The 10832-nt window shown below is 49.3% G+C and overlaps 1 protein-coding gene across 2 annotated transcripts in view; it reads right to left on the bottom strand.

Annotated features, from left to right (window-relative positions):
- Positions 1-279: 279 nt before the first annotated feature.
- si:dkey-22o22.2 (neural-cadherin) overlaps positions 280-10832 on the bottom strand; it is an 85891-nt gene continuing 75338 nt past the window's right edge. Inside the window, exons 21-34 of one of the 2 annotated variants that reach the window (XM_054781432.1) lie at positions 8122-8306; positions 7689-7924; positions 6702-6979; positions 6410-6624; positions 5447-5574; positions 5166-5293; positions 4929-5040; positions 4629-4809; positions 4336-4502; positions 3988-4252; positions 3730-3910; positions 2849-3099; positions 1945-2102; positions 280-1868 (exon numbers count right to left, since the gene is read on the bottom strand). In XM_054781432.1, the coding sequence (XP_054637407.1) occupies positions 1293-1868; positions 1945-2102; positions 2849-3099; positions 3730-3910; positions 3988-4252; positions 4336-4502; positions 4629-4809; positions 4929-5040; positions 5166-5293; positions 5447-5574; positions 6410-6624; positions 6702-6979; positions 7689-7924; positions 8122-8306 (3061 nt within the window). In that variant the 3' untranslated portion in view covers positions 280-1292. Of the gene's footprint in view, positions 1869-1944; positions 2103-2848; positions 3100-3729; positions 3911-3987; positions 4253-4335; positions 4503-4628; positions 4810-4928; positions 5041-5165; positions 5294-5446; positions 5575-6409; positions 6625-6701; positions 6980-7688; positions 7925-8121; positions 8307-10832 lie in introns of those variants that run through there. The other variant, XM_054781433.1, reaches the window with a different exon arrangement.

Here is a 10832-nt window from a genome sequence, read left to right as displayed (position 1 = left end):
TTAAAAGAGGCTTTAAATAGGCCTTTCTTTAAGAGAAATGTCTTAATAAGCTTGTTTGCTCTTTCAAGACAAATTGTTACATTTTATTGTTATTTAATAATTATGATGATTAGTGTACTCCCTGGTGGTGGAATGATACAAGACAATGGTGCAGACAGTGCAAAGGACCAGGGGCCACCCAGCCATCAGAGATGTCCAGTGCTCAAATAACAAATGGGAGGGTTGCACCAGGAAGAGCATCCGGCGTAAAAGCCAAGCCAAATAAAACATATAATGGACTCACTGTGGATGAAAATGTAAAAAAACAAAAAACAATTGATGTTAACAAAGATGCGGGATGTGGATGTCATTTTCAGGGAAAAACCATTTTTATTAAAATTCATATACAAAAGGAATATTCTGCGTGAGGTTGTTATAAAATGTCCATATTTACATCATATCATACAAATGGAGACTTTTTAAAGTGAAAAAAACAGCACAGAACAAGTCAAACATGGTCAGTGTAGAAACACGCTCCCTCATTTCGGTGCATAGCTTGGAGTCAACAAAACAATCTTAACTTTGACACATATTGAGAACTGGAACAATAAAATTACTTAAAAAAAATAAAATAAACATAGCACGTAATGATTCCAATGTAAGTCCAAGTCGATCACAATTGTGTGATATCAATTGTATGATATCCATCGATGTCACCTGCGTGTTGTGCAAATGGTGGAAATGAGAGGCAAATATGAAGAGCACGCCCAGAAAGGAATGCTTCTGCAGGTGCTGGACATTGAACTTGTCCCTGTCCTCATCCTGGTGATTTTTGTTGACTTTTGCATTTTGCGTCCTCACCACTAAGCTAGCACAGCAATGTGTGCCGTGGTAAGGTTTGCTGTGTCAAGAGCATGGAGGAGACACCAGGAGACAGGTCAGCACACCAGAAGATGTGGAGGGGGCTCAGCAGCAGGACCGCCATCTGCTCCATTGTGAAAGGAGGATCAGGAGGAGCACAAAATGATCTCAACCAGGCCACATAATAGAATTGTTGCGTCTTGCTACGGTGGCGCCCCCGTGTGGTCGGCAGAGGAACCACGCCAACCAGTCGCCGATTGTTGGCTTTAAAGTACATTACAGTAGTAAGGCAGCTGAGAAGAAACCTTCTGGCATGTTCCAGCAAAATGAGGCTTCACATTTGTGTTTCTTTGATTCTTAGTGAAATAAAAAAGGACAACACGATGTGGAGGTGTTGCTCGCCAAGTGAAAGAAGCGTCCGCAAACACACCTGGGTGTCAGTGTGGCGCCTCCTAGTGGTGTTGATGATGGCTGCTGGTGTGCATGTAAGCCAGCGCCTCGCCGTACGTCAGCGCCAGCTGGGGGCGGTCGTACATCTCGCTCAGCGTCTTGAATTTGGGCCCCCAGCGTGACAGCCGCTCGTACGTCGTCCCTCCTTCGACGTCGTGATCGTCGTCCTCGCTGGGACGGCTCAGCTCCAGCGAGCCCAGTGAGCTGAGGCTTCCTGCTGGCGTACCCGAGCCCTCCACGCACCACACGTGGAAGACATCCGGCGGGAGGGCGTCGCTGTCGTTGTCGGCCTCCCAGAGGATGCGCGCCACGTAGCTCTTAAAGTCCACGTGGGAGCGCGGCGTGGGCTCGCTAGGCTCCGCCTCCTTGCCGCCGTGCTGCTGCTGCGTGTGGTAGTGATGATGATGATGATGCGGGATGCTCAGGTAGGGGGCGCCGGAGCTGCAGGAGGAGTTGGACGGGTGCACCTCCTCCTGCGAACCCGGCGAGGACTTGATGAGTGGCGCCGTGGTGCATGACGACGACTGCGACAGGCTGGAACACAGCGGACGCTTCAGCTCTGTGATATCGTAGACGTTCTGGAAGGAAGGACGGAGGTCAAACCAGACATCATGTGACCGATCGGTGCACGTGATCAGTACACGTGGGCGTCACCTGGTCCTGCTCGCCGCCTCCCTCCTCGTTGTAGTTGAGGATGTTCTCTCGGATGTCCTCCCAGCTCTCGTGTTCAGCCGGGATGTGGTAAACACCTCGCTTACGGAACTGGTTATGGCTGCCTTTCTGGTTCCACACCGTCACCGCCACCAGCACGGCTGCACACACACACACACAGAAGACAAACAAGCATGGCTGTGTTAATCGCCGCTGGGACACGTTTGACTTCCTTCCTGAAGCGGCAGCTCATTAAAGACGCTCCGTGGAGGCATTTGCAGTGGCTGACTCAGCACTTTGACACACATTACTTCCCTGAACACACACAATGGACACAAAGTGCTGCACCGTCATGAAAACAACAACAATTTCACTTGAACACGACGACTGGACAGTCAAACATAAAATATTCATACTGGTGCTTAAGAAGAGTTACGTCATTCAAGCAGGAAGCAATGATGGGAAATTAAGTCGTGTCATTTATCAGATGGATGTGGCAACACACACACACACACACACACACGTATGCACGCACACACACACACACAGTGTTGTAGTCGGCTGGCCATGTTCTGTTCTGCGATGTTTGTCGATGCAAGATTGGAGCTAATGGACATATTGATCCGTGATGCGGGACAAAAGGTCTTTTGAGGTGATAGCTGACGTTACTGTGTGTGTGTGTGTGTGTGTGTGTGTGTGTGTGTGTGTGTGTGTGTGTGTGTGTTCGATTAAATAATTGCATGAAGGCCACAAGGTGTCTGTTGGATTATTGGAATTTCCAGAAGACGACAGCACTGACAAAGCATCCAATCAGCTTCCTCTGACGTCATCCCCATACTGCTCACTGCCACTAGGGGGTGCATGTGAGTGCTGCATGAGTACCGACATGTGGGTCTGACGGACTCACCGAAGAAGACGAGCAGACACATGCTGATGGCCAGGATGGAGCTTGGGCTGAGGACAGCCAGACGGTGACCTCTGACCTGGCCCAGCTCGCAGCGCCGACCCCTGAAGCCCTCCAGACAGCGGCACCGGTAGCTGTCCGACGAGAGCGCCTGGCAGACGCCGCCGTTACGACAAGAGGCTGGGCCGCAGGGCGACGGCACGCAGCGCTGCTCGCCCGACTCGTCCGTCAACGTCACCTGACCGCCGGGGCACCTGCAGGACGAGATGATGAGTGAGCGGCGCACTCGAAGACAGCTTTTTGGGACGGGGAAGGTTGAGCGAAACCTTTCATGGCAAGTTCATTTGGGGAACTTTGGACATGTTGGACAGGACTTTGGTGGGCAGGGCTTGGGACATGTTGGACACGAGTTTGGACAAGTTGGACAGGACTTTGGCGGATGAGACTTAGTACATGTTGGACGGGACTTTGGACATGCTGTACGGGACGTGAAACAAGTTGGACAGCACTTTGGCGGACGGGACTTTGGACTTGCTGTAAAAAGTTTGTAAAAGTTTATTGATTTGTCACTTCAATTTCTGTCATGGACAAAAGGTAAACACAAATGTAGCCTCAACTTTTTTAGGTGTGGTCCCAATTACAGCTTTTATTTATAAACTATATCAACTCCATAAGGAAAGAAAATTCCTGGAAATTTGGAACCGAAATTAAGACTAATTTGAACGCCCTTTTTTTAAGCCTATTAAAAATCTGTACAAATTTCCAGATGTTAAAGTGACGCCACCCTGTGGTGGGCTGGCAAAACTACGCCCACATGTTGTGAGGTTAACGGTGACATCATGGTGTGTGTGTGTGTGTGTGTGTGTGTGTGCGTGTGTGTTGACCTGCACTGGTGTTTCCTCCACAGGTCGACGCATCGCAGCGGGCTTCGGCAGGGCTGCGCTTGGCAGGCGTTGCTGAGGCAGCCCAGAGTGACGCCCCGCCTCTCCAGCACGGTCACGAGGTCGCCGTTTTGCCCATCCAGAGGGAGCGCCCGGCCATTGAAGCGAATGTCCCGCATGCAACCTGCGGGGGGGCGATGTTGGGTTAAACCTCACTTTTACATCATGAGCAGCTTTTGTGTGACGGACATGGCTCTTCACCCTGAAAGTCTGTGTCGTCTGCGTCGTCGGGTCCGTTGCCCACCGTGATGCTGGCCGGGTCCACCACCAGCTCCCTGCGAGACCCCAGGCGGGCCTGGACCTCCCGCGAGCCTCCGCCCTGCTCCAGCCGCAGGGAGAAGAGGTTGTCATGGCGATTAAGGCTGACGAGGACCCACTGACCGATGTCCACACGCTGACTTGGGAGTCTCGCGGTGTGGGTGCCGTCGCCGAGGTTGACCCGAGCCGCGAGGTGGCCTTCTGCGATCTGGAGGATGACAGCATCGTTCTTTCACTTCCTGTATTTGAACACACGTCTTGTGTGTTTGGGTTTGTAAGGGGAGGGCTCACCTCCAGCACAATGTACTCGTTGGCCTCCCGGGACATCACGGAGAGCAAGGTACCCGAGGTGGAGCGGGTACGCAGGAGCAGCTGGATGTTGGTGCGGCGGTTGTTGCTGCCTCCTCGGAGGTGGAACCTCAGCACGCTGTTTGAGTCCAAAGAGAACTCTTTGACCACTGAATGGACACGTGGATTTAGTCAGGAGTTCTGGATTCGAAGATCAAGACCACACACACACACACACACACACACACACACACACACACACACACACACACACACACACAAACACACACACACACCTGTGTCACACTTGTGTCCGCTGTATCCGGGGTGACACTCGCAACTGAAGGCTCCCCAGTCGGCGAGGCAGGAGGCGTGGGCGCCACACGATGGGCCCGCTGCCGTCACACACACGCCGTCTGTGATCTTGCACCCCGGGGTGCTGTCCACGCTCTCGCCGGGCGACGCCAGGTCGTACACCTGAGTGTGAGGGACACACACACACACACACACACACACACACACACAGATAATCAACACATACCTGTAAACATAGCATCACAGCTCATCAGTCATGTGACAAATGGCGTCTTGCTAACCTGACTGTCCACCGCCAGGTTGCGGATGCAGCCAGAGAAATTTTGGTAACGTCGGTGAGGAGAAGCCTCCTTCATGCCGCCCAGCTGAAGAGGCTGATATACGTTTAGATACCTTAGGAGAAAGAAGAAGGATGGATAAAAGGAAGTGAGTGTGTTGCAATATCACATTGTTCCTCTAGAAGCAGCAGTGAGTCACTGAGTTAAGTCAACAGCGTGGTGACAGCGTCCTATTCCCACCTCTCGTTCCCGGGGGTCTGTCCTGCAACTCTGCAGCTGGACTCGTCCGGCTGCGGAACGTCTCCGCTGACCCCCTCCAGCTCGCTCACCGGCGCCCCCGAACACTGATCCAGGACCATCTGCACAGCCTGGACACACGCATTAGTTGTTAGTGTATCGTGAAGCAAAAGTGCTCTGAGCTGCTTCATCTTTCAGAAGGCAGTTTGATGAGGAAACAGAAACACTTCATTTCATCATTTGAATCATTTGTGTTTTTATTAAATAAAGTGAATTCGCCCAACCTTCCCATCGCTGATGATGTCGAGGCGATGCCAGCGGCGGTCGGCGACGTTGGACATCGGCGGTAGCTGCAGCGTCAACGTTCCAGAGCCGTGGTTCACGTTCAGAACCGGAATGCCGTTCTTCAACTCTGGGTGGAGAGATGCAACTTGTTGATTTCATTCGCCACTCATAACTGTAACACTGATTGAAGAGCGTGAGGATGCCATATGGACAAAAGTATTAGGACACGTCCCACCTAAAGGAAGTGTGCTGTGTCTCCATACTTTTGTCCATATAGTGTACTGTCAGTTACGTCAAAGAATGTAAAAGAATGTCCTGGTAGAAGTTTGCATGTGATGCTTTGAGCGCTTTTTTGGCAGCGTTAGCTGAAAAATCCCATGAAAACGTGCATTAATGGTCAATTCTTTGGCGCAAACGTGCTCCCTTCAACATCCGCTCATCTGCCGTGCGTGTCGGATGTGGCATTGTGTGCGCGGCCCCTGCCAATGCTATCGACCACATTAATGACAAAAGCTGGGTCATGATCAATGGCGCAGCCATCTTTGATTTTCCCCTCACTGGAACCACGCTACAGCAGCCGGCAGGCTCGATAATGATGTAAGTTTAATGCCACAAGATTATGCAAGATGTGTCTGAAAGGCCACGGGCGGGCTAATCCTATAACGCCACATTAGGACCACCGGGAGCTGACATTAACGTCCCGCGATGCTCTTTGTCTGCTGACAGGCTGCATTGATTGGCTCGGATTGTTGGAGGGAACAAGAGGCTCAGCAAGTTTGTTCCTGGCATTTCAAGCACAAATCAAAGTTTTAAGTAACTTCACCATGGAACGAGAAGCAATCTTTCCCACAGGAGTGCAATCTAAATGTGGCAATGGGGGGTTGTCGGGGATGGCGTAATCATCAATTTGCATAAAAGAAAAAAACAAAACAAAACAGGAAGTCAGGCGTTTCCTGACTCACCTATGGAAATGAAGTCGTCCGGCTCGCCGGGTTGAGCGAGGCCGAGTGGCCCGTCATAGAGAAGCAGCCCGTCCGGTGACTCTGTGAGGAACTCCAGGGAGATATGGCTCTGGAAGCACGACACGATGGGAGGGAACCACGCATAGCCTCGCCCACCAAAGCTGTGTTTGGTCTGCTGGCACGCGGGACCGTCGAACATTGGCAGACACTTACAGCTGTCAGACGGATATCGGCTTTAAGTGTTTATGCACGGGATCACTATTTAGCTAACAAAACGAGCAGGTACATCTACCTGTATCCCAGTGGTCCGTCCTGGCATGTGCCCCCGTTGAGACAGGGGTTGGTCGAGTAGGCGGAGCAAGCCAGGTGGGTCGCCTCTCGACCCCGACAGCCGCAACGCGCCGTCGTTCTGGCCGAGAGGGAAACCAGAGAGATGTTACCTGAGCTGAGAGGCTTCGGGGTCTGGCCGAACGACACTTCAGTGGTGCAGCCGCTGGCGTGACCGCAGTCCGTGTGGGGACAGTCGTCAACGGCCACCTGGGAAATGGACACGCCCAAGACGGCTTCCAGCTGGAGGTCGAGAGAGATAAACATTAATGTCGCGTTAAAGCCAAAGAGCAAGGACAAGACACTTTTGACTGATATGGTATAAAACCAACTCGATGAGTGCACAGTTTGAATAAAGTCCGCACAAACATAACACAACAATCTAGCCTTTCACCATCTTACTTACTTCTGGCAATACGCTGCCACCTGCTGGCCTGGAGTTTGAAAAATGACCAACTGGCACGTCGGATTCACCTTTAAAGTCTATTAACGTCAAAGCTAACAATTAACAAGTGTTCTGTTAAATAAGCTACATTTATTTTGCACAGCATTTCATTTGTTGCGCATTTACATGTGTGTTTATGTACCATGTGTGTGTCCACGCATGTGCATATGAGGCTGCATGTCATCGTAACTCTCACTGCTGTACATTGAGTTGGGGTCAAGCAAGCAGCTGCTTTCAGGCTTTCAAAGGCTTTTAAAGTATTCATGTGCATGTACTGTATACTGTATGTGTCACAGGAACATGCACTTACTGGCCTCACTTAAAAGTGAAACTGCTCTATTGACTTTGCATGTGCAAGGGTTAAATGCTTTACATTATTGTAAGTGTTACTAAAGTGCATCTTTAACCCTTTGTGTGCTTGTTTGTCTTCCACTTAAATCACGTGACTTTTAGCATGCCATCTCCTGTATGTAAAAGTACTTGTGTTCACGTGCACGTTGGCCTCACCTTGGCTTTATTGGCGGCCACGTAGCCGTGCAGCTTCTCGGCTTTGTAGTATGGCGAGCCATGGGCAGCGAACCACACATCGAGCTCCTTTTCCCGCTCTCGGCCGGCGTCGCCCACAGAGAAGACATGCACGTTCTCCGGCGGCGTCGCCAGGAGTTGCGCCAGCGTCCGACTCAAACGGGAAAAGTGACTCTCCTCTCCTCCTGCGGAGGCGAAGAAGTCCTCCAGCGTCACGTCTGCCAGAGGAGAAAGATAAGAAAGCACATTTCTTACCCATCGTGCCTTGCTGTCAGCTGCTGGTGATGAAGACCGAGGCAGCCGACTGACATCAAGTCAAGGCCCCTTGGGCACTTTGGGATGTGTCAGTGCCTCTTCACGTTACCATGGCAACAACGGAGGGAGAACTTCTCTGGTGGTGCCATTATCAACTTACTGCGAAGGCGGATGGAGGCGGCGTTGTCCAAAGCGTCCTGCGGCAGCTCCACGACGTCCACCTGTGCCGTGGACGTGACGTCCGGCCAGGTGGGGTCAGACACGCGCACCTGGAGGTGGAACGAGCCGGGCGGTGCCCCCTCCCTGATGCTGAGCTGACCCGAGCTCTGGTTGAGACTGAACAATCTGCAAAGGAATAATGAGCACATGTAAATGTTTTATTAGCTGCAGCGCTGCAGACGTGAGCCTCGGGGTAAAGCAGTGACATTTTCATATTTTTTAACAAGGGAAAACTACAGTATATCACTATTAACTGTAATTTCTCTTCCAATGACAACCAAAAATATGCATACATGATAAAAAATAAAACTTTGAATGAAATTTGAACCGTCCAGTGGATGCAGCAAGGTTGGATTACATTCCCTGGTCAAAGAGGTCAAACCATTTGTTGCTAGGCTGAGCTCATAGGGTTTTAAAGAGGACTATAAATGTAAAGTGGAGCCTCGTTTTTTGCCAAAAATTATCGCCACAAATATGTTTAGGTTTTCGTACGGCCAAACAGTGCGCCTAAGAATGTAGTCGAGTGCCCAAACAAAGCATCTACGCATTTGTGACTCAGTCTTTGTGAAGAATGAATGGCGGCTCCTTTCGAGTTCCTGGCCAGGGAATCCTTTAATCACGTTTATTATGTGTGTGTGTGTGGTTTATTTGTTCATAGAACGCACACAGAACGATGAGCAACTCGTAACTGTCTCCTTGCTTCCTCCTTTCAAGCACTTCACACTGTGCTGATGAGGCATTCAAGTGCACATAAAACTACAATTCTTCTCTAAAAAATGTATTTTGTGTTCATTTTTCTGGACATCTGGAACGGTGTATTGGGTATACAGGATTTCTTATGGAAAAAATGTATTCAGTTCATGTACTGTACATTTTGTTTTTTTGTCTGACCTTTAGGAACAAATTCATGACAAAAACTGAGGTTCCACTGCACAGTCGTCCGTCTCCAGTTCGCCCTTTGACGTTTGCAGCTTCACTCTCATGTTTTATCAAAATATATTCATCAAAAAAATCATATCGCGGTTTCATAGTAGAATACAGCCTATTATGAGTCAAAAATGTGCATATTTAAGCACATATTTACATGTTTTTGGCCACAGTTAAGCATTCCCAGGCATAAAAATTCATTCAGAAGTATTATTACTATAGAAGCATATAGTAAGCGTATCAAATGAAACAAATTGCAGGCTAGGGGAATGTGTGTCAGTGTTGCCAGGTCTCGTGAGAGAAACAAAGCTCTCTGAAAACAAATCCAAAACAACAGGGAACTTTACAAAAAACACCCAAGCCCAAACTTGCTTATAAGTGGATCTGGCAACACTAATGTGTGTGTATGAGTCTTATTGTCTTATTTATGTCTTATTTTCTCTTATTATATCTACTATATTGGGTAATACGAGTGTCATGGTAACTATAGGGGAGTTATTTCATGTCCAGAGCTTTAATAATGTCAAAAACCGTATTAAGAAGGTCATAAACAGGTTTTCTATGCTCTAACTATGAATGCATTCCATCTAGAAATAAGGAATCCTATTTCGCGGAAATTCTCAAATCACGGTTGGGTCTGGAACTGATGAACAGCGATATGGGACGAGTGATATGAGAGACGAATGTATAGGAAAATCATTCTCCACCCTTGTTCAAGATGGTATGATCCTCTTCTGTACATTACAAACTTAGCTGGCTTCTGTCCAAAGCTAACAAACACATAATGAGTTTATTTTAGTGATGCAAACTTCTTTCTTTGTTTATCACAGTGCCTTGTCATCGTCTCGGCTGCTAAGAGACCGGCAAGGACTTGGACAAGTTATGGCACCTTGCCCAGAAGTACTGTAGCTTTATGAAATATTAAAGTCTCTGGGATTTTTTTCCTAAAATGTATGATTATTGTGACAGCTATGGTGAGGCGAGTCTGCAGAGTGATGACGTTTGTGTGTCCGTGATGCTCGTACACATGCGTTCATGTGTCTTATTAAAGGCCTTTCCAGATGAAGATCAGAGCAGATGTGGTGTGCGGTGAAACGCGGCTCCACAGAGGTGTGGGGGGGTATATGATCTTGATGTGGAAAGCTTGGCGCTCCCGCTTGGCTGCACTGGAGAGTCAACGTGGCCCGGATACAAACTTGGACGCGTGCCATCAGGCTCATGTAGCGTTAAACATCCGCACGCCGCCGCGCCCTTCAGAGCGTGCAGCAGATGGACTCATTAGCTGCGACTGAAACGTGGCCAAAATGTGTCCATGGTCGAACCGCTGCTGCTACGCCTGCTCCGGATTTACACCTTAAAGACTTCACATGCGGCAAAGCACGTCACCCGCGGCGTTTCCATGGAGATCAATATTGGGATATGATAGTGATAAACTCCAGTCCAGTTGGAGGTTTAACTGCTGATGTGTCTTGTGTGTATAGGAGGGATCAGCTTCTGTACGTAAATAATGACATCACAGTGTTAGGAATGGAGGACATCTTCCTTTCTGTTTTTGTCTTCTTCTCATTCTGGAAGTGAGCATTCTACGTCCACCAATCAACACACTCAACTGTGTCCAGCTCTGCCCCTTTAGGTACCTTACCATTGTGCTTGGTACCCCGCTAAAATGTGCCCCAAACTAATATTGCTTAGATCTCTAATCGTGGCACCCTTCACAGTGTTTCT

The sequence above is a fragment of the Dunckerocampus dactyliophorus genome, chromosome 7 (assembly GCF_027744805.1).
Source record: "Dunckerocampus dactyliophorus isolate RoL2022-P2 chromosome 7, RoL_Ddac_1.1, whole genome shotgun sequence".
Lineage (NCBI taxonomy): Eukaryota > Metazoa > Chordata > Actinopteri > Syngnathiformes > Syngnathidae > Dunckerocampus > Dunckerocampus dactyliophorus.
The sequence above is the reverse complement of the archived record's forward strand: the minus strand, read 5'-3'. Positions and strand labels throughout refer to the sequence as shown.